The sequence below is a fragment of the Cryptotermes secundus genome, unplaced genomic scaffold, assembly GCF_002891405.2.
Source record: "Cryptotermes secundus unplaced genomic scaffold, Csec_1.0 scaffold1705, whole genome shotgun sequence".
NCBI lineage: Eukaryota > Metazoa > Arthropoda > Insecta > Blattodea > Kalotermitidae > Cryptotermes > Cryptotermes secundus.
In genome coordinates, this window is record NW_019718639.1 from 1,904,880 (window position 1) to 1,923,391 (window position 18,512).

General features: G+C 39.0%; 1 protein-coding gene and 1 long non-coding RNA gene across 2 annotated transcripts; one reads left to right on the forward strand and one right to left on the reverse strand.

The window, feature by feature from the left end:
• Positions 1-489: 489 nt before the first annotated feature.
• On the reverse strand, positions 490-8,667 carry LOC111863874. Its single transcript, XR_002842682.2, has 2 exons — positions 8,546-8,667; positions 490-1,705 (listed from the first exon to the last, which is right to left on the reverse strand). It is a non-coding gene; the product is annotated as an uncharacterized LOC111863874 (long non-coding RNA).
• A 57-nt stretch (positions 8,668-8,724) lies between these two features.
• Positions 8,725-11,593, forward strand: LOC111863808 (protein transport protein SFT2). The gene is made up of 3 exons (XM_023850524.2): positions 8,725-8,941; positions 9,021-9,172; positions 11,148-11,593. The coding sequence occupies exons 1-3, from the start codon at positions 8,756-8,758 to the stop codon at positions 11,428-11,430; spliced, it is 621 nt and encodes a 206-aa protein (XP_023706292.1). The 5' UTR covers positions 8,725-8,755; the 3' UTR covers positions 11,431-11,593.
• Positions 11,594-18,512: the final 6,919 nt, after the last annotated feature.

The following is an 18,512-nucleotide window of genomic DNA, read 5'->3' on the forward strand; positions in this document are numbered from 1 at the left end:
ACCCGGTATATACTTATATTCCATTTCTACAGATATTTTTACTATGGTTAAGAGTAACTGCCCACTTACCTCCTAGACCAATACTTTTTCTCGTGTTTGACACACAGATGACTGCCATCTTAGTTGTATATAGTGAGATATTTAATTATAATGAAAATAAATAAAAAGGGAAAATGTACATGTTACTTAAAATCATCAGTTTCATGATATTAATATTTCAGCCATATGTCATCAAGACTCCTAAGACACACAAATAATTCTAACGCAGAAAAATAATAATTATGGCCGAAGACGGGCGTATACAGTGATGTCCTCTGTGAAGTGCGCGTATGAGAAATTTCAGTGTCGCTTTTGTAACAATCGTCACGAAAAAAAAAACAGACACAAAATGTTAGAATGGTATTAATTATTAACAGTAGGCAATAAAGTTTAGAAAATTTCCAAAAGAGATAGTGACTTCTATCAGAATTTCTGTCATAAGCAAAATGGCTGATTTATTTACCGACCGTGGAAGCATAAACGTTCAGATAAAATGGACAAATAAGGGCATAATTCCATATTGTTGCTGTGTTGCGACAATAAAGCAACTGAAGATCAACGCATGCGGTTTGTTCGTTTTCGCATTAATACATGGAAAACCCCCTTTTCTTATTATTATTCTTCTAGCAGCTTCCAAACAGCCAAAAAAAAAAAAAGCTTACAACTTTACTGACAATGGTGCGTCCTGTTATGTGATAATGTGTATGGGCCGGATATGTGCAATACCGTGTTGACAATTGTTGTATATTTAATTTGTTTGTATAATGCCAATTGTTTTTCAGTTGATGTCTTGTAGTCAGCTGGGAAAATGTGAGTGTTACACTATAGAAACACCGTTATTAATATAGTTTTTGTGTTTTTGTACAACTATACACATTTATTTGTTTATTTGTATGGTTTTAAACAGATTACCAACAGACTACAGATGCGAATATGGAGCAAGTGAAACTGATCGACTCATCATGGGGTACAATTAATATACAGGAAATTTCGCGAGCCAGACTCGTACGTACGCCGCCTTAGCGGTGGCCATAAGCATATGCATTGCTAGTTCTAGGTTATCTTCAAAATTCAGTAAACTAAATGCAAATTTCTGCCTTTGTGTAATTAAATACAACCCAACCAATACTGGACGTATAGCTCCACGCATTCTCCACCTTGGTACTGGACGCAAATGGAGAACCACTTCCCCCGGGGAAAGATGAAGCGGTGCCCTTTGGCTAGAAGTTTGTGAAGTACCACAGCCGGGCTGGATGCTATGAAAAATTGTTTCCTGCTGAGGATCGAACCCCGATTAGCCGGTCGTTCTGACCGTATTCTAGTCACTATACTGACTGAACTACTACGGCTTCTTTCATATCTTATAACAAGCATAAAATATTTTAATACGCTAAGCCTTAGCTCTCTGAAACTCAAACAGCTACTGCTCTCAGTGACATCTACTGTTTGGCAAAGCAATCATTGTAAACATACATAGTTATGACAAAGAAGCCATCAAAATAATTAAACAGAATGCCAATACTCAAAAGTAAAGAAGTTTTAAAAAATTAAATCTACTGTTCTGAGGCTTAGCGTGTCAATTTAATTATTAATTATGTAGAAATATATATACTTACTGAGGGGACGTCTTCATGGCTTCCATGATGGGTCTATCTGACGTACGCACCTGTATCAATAAGAAGTAAAATATAGCAAAGAGTACATGGGAAATGTAATCGATTTTAAAGTGTTCGCTATTTTATGTCTGTACGTGGTTGAGTAAGATTGCTAAGCAATGATTGTTAACTGGATTTGGGGTGGGGGAGTTAAACACTGCGTATACGTTGTATGAAGGTTGTTCACATGAAACCCGTTTGCGGCTGTCCTAGCAAATTCCGTCTGCAGCAGGTAATCAACTGTCTGCGTGCATGACGCACCAGTAATCGTAAAAGGGATCCAACGGCCGGCGAATTAATGAGGTGTGTGTTTCGGCAACCACTGTGCTCGTACCGTATTTAACTGTGTCAACTTCTCACTAGAACTCCACGAACGGGTTTCATTTCAACAACATGTTTTGTCATTCAGACATTTGTACCGTCTTACAATGTTAAAGTTAAATTATTTTGAACTTGATTTGTGGTTACTGTTAACTGTACGTATATTTCTAAGTTTTTTCATCTCAATGAGTCGTTTCTTTACGATTTTGCAATGCAGATGAATTGACATAAAGGTTGTAAACTATTGCTGACCATGTATTTACATAATAGTATAAATACAGTTTGCCTTTAGGCTCTAACTTATGAAATATGTTCGGTGCAATAGAAGCTAAAGGCATGCTCAAGCTGTGTAGAGTATTGTATCGTGAAGGAAGGAAGGACACGCGAAAACGTACTGTAAATTGTAGAAAATATAAATACAACATAAAAACCAATCCTTTTGCCTAGATATAACAGTAAGATCTAGGGGTTTGTGACGATAATAAATTAATATAATTATTGAATTTTTCTGCATTATCCATCGTCCTGTTTTTATTTAAAACACAAAACGTTTTGGAGACTGGACAATATGTCCGTCCTCAGGTAAAAGCCTACTCAGTTGGGTCCGGCTGACAGAGCCAGTCCCTATTTCTGAAACGTTTTTAAACAAACAAAAAAAACAGGACGATATTTTGCAGATATAACGAGTTTCTCACAGCGACGGCTATAAAGACAACTGCATTCTGCGATGTGACGCTGCACAGCCTGGTAGACTGTTACCAACGTTTCGAAGGAGAAAGTTACTTCCATCCTCAGGACACAGTGAACCGAGCGTAGCAAAAGTGGTACGGATGTAGTGATGAAGGGCAGACACTTCGAGCGAGTCACTCGGGTTAAAGAAGACACTGAAGCTTTTAACTATTTCAAGAACGAAATTCATCTAAATAATATTAACAATTTCAGTTCCAAACAGAAAACTTACTGCGTCTCCGTTACAAAGATCAGTCATTTGATCCTGTCTGCGGAAATATGATGTTTGTTGTGAGGATATGAAACCCATAAGGCAGCCTGTCGATAAAATTTGGTTTAGGATTGCTAAGGTAACTCGTACATATTGAAAGTATTGTGTTCAAATGGTTAAACAGCCGTTTTCCAAGAACAAAGCTAATGAGATAAGTCGTGGTTCTGAGTGACCAACAGGAGATGAAGAGAGGAGAAACAGAGTAAGGGTACACTGCCCTGAGAGTGTGGCTTTTGAATAGAGAAGTGTCAGGAAGAAAAGTTAAAGCTGAAATAGTGACTCATTCAAAAGGCAGATTTTGAGAGAATATGTCTCCCGTCCGGCTTCCTTCACAAAATGGCCAAAACACAACATTCTTTACATTGGTCTCCTTACACCTATTAGTTCGCTCAAGGCCTGCCACTTATCTTACTAACTCCGTGCCATTTGTGATGCACGTTAAGTTCGATACCCTGAAGAAAGCAGCAGGTTACATGGCGTAAAATTCCAGAAGACAGAAATATCAAAGATTCCTGTCGTGATGAAACTAGAAGGTTCGTCACCGTCTCCACAAAATCACGCCATTGAACATCCTGAGCAATAACAATCGAGTTCACATCACACCGTAATTCACAAAGATTCACTTTAATATTATCCTTTTTTAGTCGCATTTATTTCCGAGTGGCCTCTTTCCACTACATTTTGAAACTAGAGCTTTGTAACAAATCATTACTCTCCACATCCCGGCAATGCAGGCCAATTCAAAATCAAATAAATATTTTCAAGACGTCATTGAAGTATAATATGCTTTTATAATCTTCATATAACACAAATAGACTAACAGAGAACGCCTCCAAATCTCTTACAATCTCGTACAGAAAAAGTGAGTGTATCCGATAATCCAGTTCTTCTCAGAAATTTAGCAGCGTGTGACGCACACAGCTGCTGGGATCCTACGCCTCAGATTCAGAATGACTCAAACACAGTAACCTTCAAGTAACCCTGCAGAAGTCAGTCTCACTGCAAACTTTCGCGTACAGAACGACGCAGAAGGCTTTCGCTTATGTAGACGCCATTTTCAAAACAAGTGCGCCTCTAGAGGACAGCATGAGGATGAAGTTCTCAGCTGGTATCAAAAAACAAACTTGGTTAGATTGGTGTCACATCGGTATGTTGCGTTGCTGATAAATTAATAAATATTGTATTATTAGCATCCGAAACTAAAGCGACGTCATGGAGCTGACCCCTTCTTGAGTAGCCGCCAGTTGCGCAGCTAATCAAGAATTTCCCAACATTTCACGGAGCCCGAAACTTCATTACCATGTTCACAAGAGCCCCCAACTGGCCCCTATCATGAGTCAGATCAGTTCAGTCCATACCACCCAACAATATCTAAGATCCATTTTAATATTATCGCCCCACCTACGTCCATGTCTTCATGGTGGTCTCTTTCCTTCTGGCCTTTCCACCAAAATCTTACATGCATCCGTCTTCTCTCCATGCGTGCTATATGTCCTGCCCATCTCATCCTCCTTGACTTGATCATTCTAATTATGCTTGGCGAAGAGTCAAAATTATGAAGCTCCTCATTATGCACCCTTTCTCCAACCTCTTGTTTTTTTTATTGCATTTACTTCATTCTGAATTGCCCTGTATATCTGTCGCAACAACCTGTGCCATACAGGCATCTCCTATGCAGAAACCAGCATAGGTTCGCCTCACAGGATGAGCTACATACGGTCGATTCGCCAAAAGCGCTGTCTTGGCCAATCACAATGAAAAGGCTGTGACGCCGTTACTAACGAATTACTACGAAATAAAGATCTGAAATGACCGTGATTAAGCATCATGCCAAGAAGTCACATAGGGGGAACAGTGGGACAGCACAATGCGTTCTTAATCTAGGTACTAAATTGAGGTGAGTGGTCATCTCCACGCCCCGGCCGCCTTGCACACTGGGAGGAAACCCATGACACCCATTGGACAGAAACCTGAGTGATTCCCACAGCCCGTCTAGACAATGGACAGAGGAGAACAATATCTTCCCGTGCCGTAAATCAAACACCGATTCCCTGGTCGCCAAGCCCATATACTGACTGAACTATCCCAGCTCTGATCGCTATAAGAAAGGTATATGGTTGGCAGAGTGGGCCACAGATGGCGGCTGGAACAAGTGTTGTTGCATGTTGCGTGAGTGTTGAGCCATAATCAATATAATACAAGGTGGATTATATCGGGTCTCTCGTAATTCCAACCTTTCCCTGCTTTCATCAACCGTACAGTAAGTCTTCTCAATATATAACTCAATGCGTTCTTATTTAAATATGGACTCTAATGTTAACTGTCCAAATGACTATATTTACATGCTTTCATTAATATTTAAACAACACTGAAATACTGCTTCGAATTCGTTACAAGACGATGATCTGTCAACAGTAATACGTTTTCAGATTTTCACGGCAGAACATTTACAGACTGTGGTCTGGAATGTGCCAGTGTTTCGGTGGAACATGTTGACTCTATCTTCAAGGTCGACTCCGAACCCTCATTAAGTAATATAAATATTGATAACGCAGTCCAATGAAATATTTTGTTTTCAGTGTTCATTTTTGTTACTGATGTGCCACCTAATCCGTTGATACTGCCCTCATACAGTTCTTAATATCACTTACTACATTCCACTCCTTTGTTTCAAATTTCAACTTCATAGCATAACACGAAATTGAAATGGGTGTTAGGCAGACAATATTATCTATGTTTAAGTGTCTATGAATTAAGTAGGGAACTGCAGGTGCATGTTTATTCAGTCATTAAGCCTACCTCGAAACGAAGTACAGACAACTATAATGAAACGAGGGACTGGAATGCAGCCCATGTAGGATCTCGTCATCGTGTGTAGTGTTACAGAAGTGATACATGTTAGTTGACACTGTATCACTAAAGCCATCAAAGAATTTATTTTTGCATACTACTGTGAGACCTAATTAATATTTCGATGAAGTCTCCGAATGCAAAAAGTTAAATATAGGCCTAAACACTTCAGGGCCGCGCTATAGCTCAAGCGGATAGTCCCTGGCTTTCCACCGCGGCGGCCCGGGTTCGATCCCGGGTCTGGTCAAGTTGGATTTGTGGGGGACAAAGTGGCGCTGGAGCAGGTTTTCTCCGAGTACTTCGGCTTCCCCTGCCAATCTTCATTCCACCAGTTGCTCCACAATCACCCTCACCCATCATCTGGGGCTGGTACAATAGGCCAGAAGTTGCCGCAGTACAAGGGACTTAGTCCCACCCCACTAAGTAAAGTAATAAACTAAAGCTATCCCTGTACCAGGCCGTGAAGGCCCATACGGTTGAGACGTTGAGAGTCCCACAATATCTAGACAATCGGCTCAAAGATGGCGGTATTATTGCTAGTGGGGTGGGACTAAGTCCCTTGTACTGCGGCCATTTCTGGCCTATTGTACCAGCCCCAGATGATGGGTGAGGGTGATTGTGGAGCAACTGGTGGAATGAAGATTGGCAGGGGAAGCCGAAGTACTCGGAGAAAANCACGGTGCGGCTGGAAGGATTAGGTCAATTGAGAACTCCAACGACGCCATCGGGAATCGAACCCGCGACCTTCCGGCTTGTAGCATAGTGTCATTTAAAATACAGGAACACTTTTAATTAATTAGAGAGAGAGAGAGAGAGAGTGTGTGTGTGTGTGTGTGTGTGTGTGTGTGTGTGTGTGTGGGAGGGAGGGGGGAGAAATAAATCCTAATATCTGTTAATATGGAGTCGCAGCATCTCACAATTGCAGAAAAGAAGCGATTTTCTTTATGTACCGATATAATAACACGAGAAAGACGGCCACGTGTTTATATCACCCTCCATCTCACCATGTTGTTATTTTCCATGAGCTGTCTACTTGTAAACATTACTTTCTATGAATACTTTATATAAGTACTCTTTGTCGGAGTCAATCCTTCTGCTGTGCTCACTTCTCGACTTCACTCGGCGAATGCTAGACTTCAACTGAATACTTCGAAGGCTGGAGCGTCACTGTCTTTGACGATCGCTAGGATTCAACTCTTCACTAATCCGTTGCTTACTTACTTACTTACTTACTCATGGAGCTGAGCCCTTCTGGACGAGCCGCCAATTCTGCAACTACTCAAGAACTTCCCAGCATTTTATGGAACCTGAAGGTTCATTACCGTGTTCACAAGAGCACTCCACTGGTCCCTATCCTGAGCCAGATCAATCCAATCCATACCATTCCATTCTATCTCTCTAAGATCAATTTTAATATTGTCCACCCACCTACGCCTCGGTCTTCACAGTGGTCTCTTTCCATCTGGCTTTCCCACCAATATCCTATACGCATTCATTTTCTCCCCCATTCGTGCTACACGCCCTACCCACCTCATCCTCCTTGACTTGATCATTCTAATTATACTTGGAGAAGAGTACAAGTTATGAAGCTCCTCATTATGCACTTTCCTCCAGCCTCTTGTCACTTCATCTCTCTTCGGTCCAAATATTCTCCTCAACACCCTGTTCTCAAATACCTTCAGTCTATGTTCCTCCCTTAATGTCAGAGACCAAGTTTCACACCCATACAGAACCACAGGCAAAATTAGTTTTGTATATTCTAATTTTTATGTTTTTGGACAGCAGACGGGAAGTCAATAGGTTCTGGACTCAATGGTATCAAGCATTACCCGAGTTCAATCTCCTCTTAATTTCCTCCTGAATCAAGTTTCGATCTGTTATCGCTGTTCCCAAATATCTGAACTGTGCCACATTTTCAAAACATTTTTATATCATGATTTTGCCCTGCATTTTGGTGACGAGACAGCAATATATACTTAGTTTTCTCTGTGTTTACTTCTAGACCAACCTCTTTACTTGCGTCAATTAAAGTTTGTGTGTTTTTCTTTACGGTATCTACATTATCACTCAGTAGATTCACATCATTGGCACAGGCCAACAGCTGATGTGTCCCATTTAATTTCAGTCCCACCTGGTCTTCCTGGACCTTTCTAATGACATATTCTAAAGCAAAGTTGAAAAGGAGTGGCGATAAAGCATCTCCTTGTTTTAGACCATTCTGGATAGGAAATTTATCAGACAAATGTTTACCTATACGGACTTTACTATACGTTTCGTTTAAACACATTTTAATCAACCTAACTAGTTTCATGAGTATCCCAAACTCCATCAGAATATTGTACAATGCTTCCCTCCTAACTGAATCATAGGCTTTCTTGAAGTCTATGAATAAATCCGTTGCTTAGGAAATGCAATATTTCCGTTGCTACGTAACGCTTAACAGTACGTTGTAACCTTGGAGACCCACTGTTAGAATTACAATACTGCTATTGTTACTTCCTAGGCAACGGTCTGTTATTGCGTTTCCAAGGAAGCATCTAATCCAAGCACGTTACATTATCTAGTTTTGACTGGCATGAAGGTCGTTAACATTTCATTTCATGGTACAGTAGCAGAAAACATCTACACACAATTTCCCGTAATCTAACAAGAAACCCAATTAGTAATCTCAGTTACGTACCTCGGAAAGGACCAAACAAAAGAAATATACCGACCAATATTCGAACAAGCACATAGCACACAACTTTCTTACGCCCGCCACCATTACTATTCAAGACGTTCAAGACTACCAGCACAAAATACTAAAATACCTTAAAGTACCAAAACCAGTTTTACATTTGTAAGTTACTGTACCTGCTCGATACGTCAATTGTAAACATATGGAACAAGCATGGCGAACATAAAGAAAGATCTGGAGGAATACTTGTCAAGAAATGATAAATCTCAGTCAAAAATAACAATGCCAGCCTTACTGTCAAAATCAGACGTTGGAAAATGGTTTACGAGATCTGCGAGTAATGAGGATACGCCGGCAGGATGGCTGTCAGAAGCAGAGAAAGACTATTGTCCGAGTTTGGTAATGAGACACAATTTATTTAGCAATAATGTGTCGCATTGATGACTGTGTAAGCTTAACCAAATATCTTCCCTTGCAGAGTCGGGTCCAGAGGATAATAGGATTCTGTCTGTTCGTTATGTTGGGCCTTCTGTGTTTTGCTTTGGCAGCAATGTATGTTCCTGTACTTCTGTTTAAAGCAAGAAAATTTGCCCTTCTTTATACAATGGGCAGTTTATCCATTATATGCAGGTATGTACAGTTTTCTTATAGTTTATATACGGAAAATTGATAAATCACGTGAAAAATTGACAGTTGACAAACCTCTAAATATATTCCCCAAAAACAAAAAAAATTAAAGAGAGTAGGTTTACAGTACACATCCCCTGGAGCTAATCTGGTCAGGAAGAAACATTTTAATGGTTCAAAAACTGCTCTCCAGTGTTATTTGTTCCATAATCAGCATAACAAATGTGACAGACCCTAGAATATCATGACACTATAGTTCTGGCTTGTGGATTTTTATGTATACTAAAGATATACAGATCATTACAAGCTATCTAATCTGTATGTAGGGCTTGCATAATTTTGTTCCTATCTACAATTAGAAACGTTACCTTGCCCACAACTGCTTGTTATATGCTGATTGTGGGTAAAAATTGTCACTAGGGCTGATCCTGAACCTCTGTCTCCTGTTAACTGGTACAGTGATATTAAAGAGACATGAATTCTAGCTGATACATCCTCAGTTCTTTTGCATGTCATCATGAATGGGATACAGAACATTTATATTCAATCACTACAATAGAGAAGGGGAACCTTTCCAAGCAAACTGTTCACTTTGAAAACACAAGCCACATATCCATATTATCCGTCTTACTAATTCACCGAGTTTCTGATATTAGAACTCAAAGATTCAGTTCTGTTGATACCAAGGCTTGCCACTGGGCACAGTCCTGAGCCGATTCAATCTACCTCCCATTCTCACACTCTGTAAGAATAAACTTACTGTCTGGTAAGGCGGCCTCCGTAGTCTAGGGGTGACGTTCCCACCTCATGACTCAAGGTACGCGGGTTCAAACCCGGCGGAGGTATTGGAATTTTTAAGGGTGGAAAAATTCAGGGAACAAGTCCTCCGGGAGGGACTTTAAGCCATGTGTCCCGTGTCGTAGATTTACTGCACATAAAAGAACCTCATGTCTCTAGGAGACCTCTGACCTAAATTAGGCAAAAAGTTTCCTGCCCAAGTAGTTTCCAATGCCTCCGGTAGATGGGGAAGCATTAGGTACCACTGCCAGAGGAGGGACGACCTCACTGACAGAAAGGGACTAATTATCAGATACCACTGCCAGTAGAAGGCCGAAACCTCAGTGGCAGAAAGGGGCTGATAGCGAGCACCAGTACCGGTAGGGTATGGAGACAGTAGAAATTAAAAGGGGGACATACAATAGACTATTAGTCGCGGTGCATGGGGAAACCCACCCTCTCAATACTGAATAACTGAATACTGTCTGGTAACAAAATCATAAATTTCAACACCACTAATACAAAAACCTGCCACTTAACATGAAATTGGGGAAGTCTCTCTTAATAACATATTTCACTACTTTTGGTAATATTACTTTTACTTCTGAAACATTTCTCTCCTGTTTTCAAAACTTAAAAAAAAAAAAAAAAAAGTATGGAGAAAAATGTTACTGCATATCAGGTGCTTGTTGGACAGTAGTCTGATGCATAACTGATTGTGGGATTTCCTGTTATTATGGAACACAATCATCAGTGTCTTCAGGAAACCTGTGATTGAAACAATTCAATCCATATCTTCAAAATCTATTACCTTCTTACTGATCTTAATATTGTCCCTTCATCTGTGCCCGCATCTTCAAGTGGTTTATCCCGTCAGGCTCTTCATTCAAAATTTTTATATGAAACTGTGAGTACCAGGAATTAATTAAATGATTTTCCTGGTGAGTGAAGCGCAGCCAGCGCATAAGGCTGACAACCTTACCGCCATCTCTGAGCCGATTGTCAAGGTAATGTGGGACCCTTAATGTCTCACAACCCTATGGGCCTTCATAGCCTGTTACAGGGATAGCTTTACTTTTTACTTTACTGTCCAATAGTAGAACCTGACAGTCCAACAACACTGATAAAAAGCCTCTCTAGGACATGATCCTCAAAACATGGTATTAAAATGGTTTAATCCTTTGTAATGTTTTCTTTGCAGCTTCTCATTTCTGTGGGGTCCAGTAAATCACATGCGACATCTGTTTTCACGTGACCGTCTCCCTTTCACAGCAGCCTATTTTGGGACATTACTTTCAACACTCTATTTTGCCCTGCATGTGCAGAGCACACCTTGGACTGTTTTGTGTGCTGTTGGACAGATAGTAGCATTGTTATGGTTCCTAATTAGCTACATTCCTGGTGGACAGACAGGACTGCAATTTTTTACAAGACTGTTTTCATCAGCTGTCACAAGTACAGTCTCCAAGACTCTGCCAGTCTGATGATGACCATTATTACAACTGACTTTCTATTTATTTATTTCTGTGTAAAGTTAAGCTGTCTTTCATGCATTACTGTTTAATGTACAAACTCGCTGTTTCTTCAACTTGTGAACTTTGTTTCAATAATGGTGAAGATAAAGTTTCAAGCACTATTTCTTATGCGGATGACAATTTTAATTACCTCAAATGACCTAAACTCTTTGAATATTAAATTAAATAGACTTACAACTAGGGTTTCAAGCTGGTTTCAAAATAACAATCTGATACTTAATTTGAGTAAAACTCACCTGATTAAATTTGTGACTCCTAAGTCTCCAGAGTATACATTATCGGTAACATATAATAATTTTAGACTTAAATATGTTGATAATGATAATTTTTTAGGTATGTACAGTAAAACTTGGTTATAGCAACTTCGGTTTCTGCGACACCTTGTCTATTGCGTCAAATATTCGATGGTACGAACTAATTCCTCATAAAGCAACTGTTTTTATACCTTGCTTAGTACGACATGCACAAACGCATCAACCTCGTATGTAACGTCATTTTCATTCCTGAATTTCTCTGATATCGTGGGAAAGTTCGATGAACTAGGTCAGTATGACTATGAGGCATATGCAACAATAGACGACATTGTTACAATGGAGGCACAAATAGACGCCGATATTGTATCAGAAGTGAAGAAGGATACAGAGGAGGAAGATGGGGAGGGAGGAGAAGAATGTTCTGAAGTCTCCATCCCTACTGTGAGTGACGCGCTTCAAGCCATTAGGGTTGTGAACTTGTTTTATGAATCCAGGGGAGGCAGCAGTGAAATTGTGACAAAAATTATGGACATTGAACATAATTTAGAAAGTGTGTATTGGGCAAGTAACAGGAAACAGATGAAGATAACTGATTACTGTACTCGTATCTAGGTACAGTAAGGCACAACAATTGATGTAATCTATTGTAATTTGATGAGTAGGCATACCTTTAATATACAGTATTAGTGCGGTGTGTATTGTCAGTGAAAAGCGCTGTAATATGTCTTTGATATTACACATTTGGGCAATTCCACGTTAATGTTACGTTAGTCTGTACTTAACTATGTATTTCACTAAAAAAAATGCAACATTTTAACTCGGTTTTTGGTAGATTTTTACGTGACTAACATAAGGCTACTGTGGAAGTGCCCATTTCGGTTACAACGACATTCGTTTATAACGACACTATTTTTAGGTCCCTTTGATGACGTTATAATCAAGTTCTACTGTATTTAGATTGTCAACTTGAGTATTGAGTATTGAGGGGGTGGGTTATCCCATGCACCGTGACCAGTTTGATCTACTGTGCGTCCCCCTTTGAATTTCTACATTCTCCATACCCTACCGGTACTGGTGCTTGCTATCGTTCCCTTTCTGCCAGCGAGGTTTCGGCCTTCTACTGGCAGTGGTATCTGATAGTTAGTCCCTTTTTTGTCAGTGAGACATGAGGTTCTTTTACATGCCGTAAATCTATGACACGGGACCCAGGGCTTAAAGTCCCTCCCAGAGGACTTGTTCCCTGAATTTTTCTGCCCTTAAAAATTCCACGACCTCCACCAGGTTTGAACCCGCGTACCTTGAGTCATGAGGTGGGAACGTTACCCCTAGACTATGGAGGCCGCGATTGTCAACTTAATTGGAAAAAACAATCTGAAAAAATTATTAAAGAAACTGAACACAGCGGGTTTTATGCTCAGGAAGTTACAGTCCCTTCTCAGTGAACAAGCTCTTCGAATGGTCTATTTTTCTTATCATCAGTCTCAGCTTGAATATAGTATTATATTCTGGGGTTCTTCTCTGTTATAAAAACTTTATTTGTTGCCCAAAAAAGAGTGATTAGGGTTACGCTGAGATTGAGTCCTGGAAACTCGTGTAGAGAAGGTTTTAAGAGGTTGCGTATTTTGACGGTTCCTAGCCTATATATCCTATATTGACGTTTGTTGTTACAAATCACAATTTTTTTAAAACCAACAATAATATTCATCATATAAACACTAGACAGTTTGGAAAGCTACATGTGTCATCAGTGAAATTATCTTCAATCCAGAGAGGCATGTTATATTCATCCATTATGGTTTATAATAATCTTCCTCAAAATATACAAAGGATGAGTGATAATGTGAAGATTTTTAAACGCACACTGAAAAATTTCCTCACAACAAATGCTTTTTATTCAATAGATGAATATATTTCTGCTAAGCATGTATAACATTTAATAACTATATTCCTTGCAATTTTATTTATGAATGACAATGTAAATTATGGTTATTTGGTGCTTTTGGTTGCGTGTGGTTGTTTGCTGTTGACACGATTGTACTTCTGCAATCAAGTCTTATTTTGACGAGTTCAATATTCGGTCCAGTTCGTACAATGGATCAGTGAATTTATGAATTATGTATGTATCATGTACTTGACTAGAATCTGTTGCATACAAGTTGCACAGTCCCTGCTACTATAAGCAATCATGTGCCACCAACGGCATATACATATTCTACAAGTTAGCAGTGGGTAAACATTTCAATAAATAGGCTCTAAGAAACGTCCTAGATTCAATCATTAAAATATTCAGGTAATGTCAAATTAACTAACTTAAGAATTTCAAAAGACAAGCTTTTTTCTAACTGTAGCATATTCAAGATGGACTTTTCTAAATTCACATACTATGAAAGCATTTTGTTGGAGTGTATATTTTTTCATTGAGTAGTACTACTACTAGTTTGCGTAATGCAGCCACATAGGCTCACATTATATTGTGGGAACATTCCCAAAGCGTCTGGCAGACAACCGTCGCCCCTTTCAGAAAGTGCCAAACAGGCAGCTGTGACCAAAGATACGCAGTATTTATACACACTCCAGCTACTCCAGCTTATATACTAGCTGCAAAGCTGCACGCATATTCATACCTTCACCTGTGGCCGCACCTTTCCATACACGGCTAATGGATACGTGCCATGACAACTGCAACGTTAGCTCCACCTCCCAGCTGGCAGTATTTAAGACTGGGAGCCAACGGTGCAATCAATTCATCCCGATACAGCAGCCCAGCCAGAGGCATCAACTCCTTACTGTGACCGGGCAACTGACGTAGTTGCCACAAGCCTCCAGCAACCAGGCAACCAAAGCAGCAGCAGCAACTATGGAACTACACTGGAGGGGGAAGCATAAGAACCCAAGAGAAAGACATGAAGGGTCAATCTATGAAACTTTTTTCTGTGGCCTTAGTACAACTAAATTATTGGGGGAGGGGGGCTTCCTAGCATCACCCCTTCCCCCCATAACTTCTATAAAATATCAAAACTTAAAGACAAATATCATGATCAGTTGAATGCACATTATCCAGGTTCATAACTTGTATCTAAAACGTTTCAGAGGTAGGGACCAACCCTGTTTATTGGGCCTAAAGAAAGTAGGCATTTACCCAAGGATGGAGAAAGAGTTCAGTCTCAAAAACGTAATTTCAGATAAACATTAGAATGGTGGATACTAATCATAAACTTGATCACTGTATTGGATGTACCATGCTCACTTAATGTTGAATTTTAAAAAAAGGAACTTAATATACAAAATATTAGTACCAAAAATTAAAATTATACAATTCTTTATTGGAGTCCATTGTAACACAACAATATAATGGTCAAAGTTAACATTACCTTAGCTACATATTTCGGCTTTTATGGCCATTATCAGGCAAAACATGCTTACTATACACACACTACCGAATTGCAATTTCATTGTGACAATACAGCTGGATACTTGACAAAGGTTATGGAATAAAATATATTTAAAATCTCTTCATGTAATATTGCATATCATGAAGTCAGTTGTTGCAATCTTGTTGTTATATTCCCGTGGACATAATGGTATATTCAGGTCTTGTATACATGTAGTAAATTGCTTGGAGGCCCGTGGTATAGATGTGGTATTATCTGACGTTAATTATTTGCCCAGTGCCTCATTTTACAATGTATTTTGTCCGCTCTTTTGGGAATATAGATTATGTTACCGCACTCTCCAATAAAGAATTGTATGTAATAACACAACAGGATGCACTAAATGAAAATTAAAATTGTTTTTAAATATGGTACCATCTGTGTTTAATACAGAAGCCCACAATTCTAGATCCATGAAAATATTCTCTGGCTGCCTCTCACTGGAAAAACAAAAGTCATGGCAGCCCTGAAGTTGACAACAGCTCCATCAAATACTGAACAGTAGAACTACATGCATTTATGTTACATAGGTCATCGCACATCGGTGGATATGTTGAAGGAACGTGAAAAGAAAAACATGTTTATTCCAACATCTTTTCCACAGACTATGCCTTTCCTAGTCCTGACGTCTGTATCCACCAACTCGTCCTGTGGAAATATGTTAGTCAATAAATCTAATTCAACTGTAAGGGAAACTATGTATCCCAGCTTCACCTTCAAAAAATTAAAAAAGAATTTTGAAATTATTTCTTAGAGTATTATTTTCAATTCATTCAGGCCACATATGAATTAGTGTTCTTCCAGAAACATTTGTTAGCATTTAACCCAGCATACTCAGTGCTTTAATAACTCATGCTTTAGCTCCTTAGTGAAGTATTCTGCTTCATTTATAAAACTTCCAACTCTGCAACCCCCTACATACATATCCACCCTGCTGCCATTTCTTTAAATATTGTAGTTCCCATATGTTCCTTAGGAAGCAATTCACAGATGCCTATACTTCATGTCATTACCTCTGTAACTTTAATCTCAATAACAGAGGAGCACAAAATTCGTGCTGTTTTATTTGTGAGAGGGAGGGAGATGATGACTCTTACACTTTTTTCATACCTGGGAAGTCTACAGTTTCAATTCTTGGAAGGAACTGAGTATTTTTGAAAGGCTACTTCATCCCACGCACCCCCATTTGCCTTTCAGATTGATCCTGTCATTCCTAATAATATTGTAACGTGTTTCATTACTGAAGACGCCGTTTTGATTTTTAGTTTGTTTATTTAACAACCTACAAATCTCGGCTACAATTAATTATAACAACGTTACGGGTTTACACAATTTACAAACCCTACACACAAATCAATTCACTCTGTCACGATTCACCCGTTACAATTCAATTCAACTCGTAACTCGCCGCTGGCTAGATTCCAACTCAACAGTCTTCGTAGGCAGTGTAGCTCTCTTATATAGTCACAGTGCCCGCCTGTTACGCAATTGGTACCGCTGTTGACTGTTACCTGTCTCACAGCTGCGTTGCGTGTTACATCACCGTGGGGAGAGGGGTGGGGTGTTGACTCGCCTATTACCGTAGTAACGACAGCGCTACAATCTGCCACGTACCGCTGGGGAGGGAGGGGTCCTCCATTGCGCAGCATGTCACAATATGCTATATATTCTTCTTCTAGCATTATGTCTGTTCTGTATAAGTCTCAAGTCTCTTCTTTCATCCTGCAATCATTTCTTTCCAACTTCCTGCCAGCTTATCTTCTCACCATGTCTACTTGTTCTGAGTCATCCTGTAGATCTCCTTCCTTTAATTTTTAATTCTAATGCCCTTCTCAGTAATCTTGGTCTATCATATGTTTTTGTACTATCAAACCACTATAACTGTCTCTTCGGTTAATAATATTTCATTTCTAACTTCTCTAAATAGTTCATTTCTATGTATGTCCTTTTTTATATTCCCCTCACCAACAATACATAACCTCTGTAAATAATACAGAATCACAAAGTCAATAAAAAGTCTGTCGAGTGTAACAATTTATAGGTCACTTCTTTATCACTTCTGCCTTACATGTTTCGGTTTAATAAAACCATCATCAGAGGCACATAGTACAAACATGAAAACACTGCCGTTGTTTAAGATGTACACAGTTATGTTTGCTGCGTGAACGCTGCTACAATACGTCGACGTGTAAAAGCACAACACTTGTTAGAATTGTTGAATGCACGTTCAATTCTCACATTCATCCGAAACTGACCTCAAGTTAAAACGCCAATGTTAAAATATTTAAAATTTAAAACATTTGAAGTAAAATGTTAAGCTCCTCCTTGTTAATTCGTCCCGAAGATGGGAGATGTCAGCTTGAGGATGTATGGCTTATGGTTAGATGTTTCCTATGTGCTGTGTGTTGTGTACTGTATGTTTGTACTATGTGCCTCTGATGATGGTTTTATTAAACCGAAACATGTAAGGCAGAAGTGATAAAGAAGTGACCTATAAATTGTTACACTCGACGGACTTTTTATTGACTTTGTGATTGATAGTGTAACGGACCAAAAATGAAACAATTCAAAATACAGAATCATTTAATAACAAAACAAATATCTGATTAAAACTCATTTTACTAGCTTTATCAGTTACAGAGGTTTTATAACAAGAGGGATAATTATGAATTGTGGGTGGAGGGAGATGAGAAGACAGGAACTATAATTTATTTTGAAGCAATGTGTACAGGGGCAGACTGTAGGAGAGCATAAGCATAAAACAGGTGTCTCCTGGCATAGTAGCTGAAGTGATAACCAGTAAAGCAAACAAACTTAAGTTGAGAAATATGTTGCTATGAGAATATCACATTCCATTTTGCTTGAAGGGTTTGGTACTGTGAAAATTAAATTTCAAAGGAAATTACCAAACATATACAGAAATTGGTGATATATATATATTCAATATAAGTACATCTAATGACTGCCTTTGGTAGTGTTAACATTATAAAGCACGTGTGTTGGACAGTGGATGGGTACATAAGGCACAAATTGATTTTTACATAAATACACATATTCTCCCCTTAGATGAATTTATGGAAGTCTCTTCTCCACAGCAGTCTTAATCCTTCCAGTGCTGTATTTTAAAATCTTCCAAATTCTGCTGTAATGTACAGGCCCTACATTTTCAAATATTCAGTATTACAATTTGATATTTGTAACAGTATTACCTTGAGTATTTCAGCACTTATACTGAATATTTTCATGAACAAAATGGAAGCTTCCTTTACAGAACAGCTGAATGTCCTTAATACCTAAACCAGATGCAGAAAACATACATCATCAATTTAAGACCATCCTAATAAAC

Bases quoted from the DNA above. Each gene is read 5' to 3' on its own strand.
- LOC111863808 (XM_023850524.2), top strand. From the start codon at position 8,756: ATGGCGAACATAAAGAAAGATCTGGAGGAATACTTGTCAAGAAATGAT. The intron at 8,942-9,020 runs GTAATGAGACAC...CTTCCCTTGCAG, and splicing joins AAGACTATTGTCCGAGTTTG to AGTCGGGTCCAGAGGATAAT. The intron at 9,173-11,147 runs GTATGTACAGTT...TTTTCTTTGCAG, and splicing joins AGTTTATCCATTATATGCAG to CTTCTCATTTCTGTGGGGTC.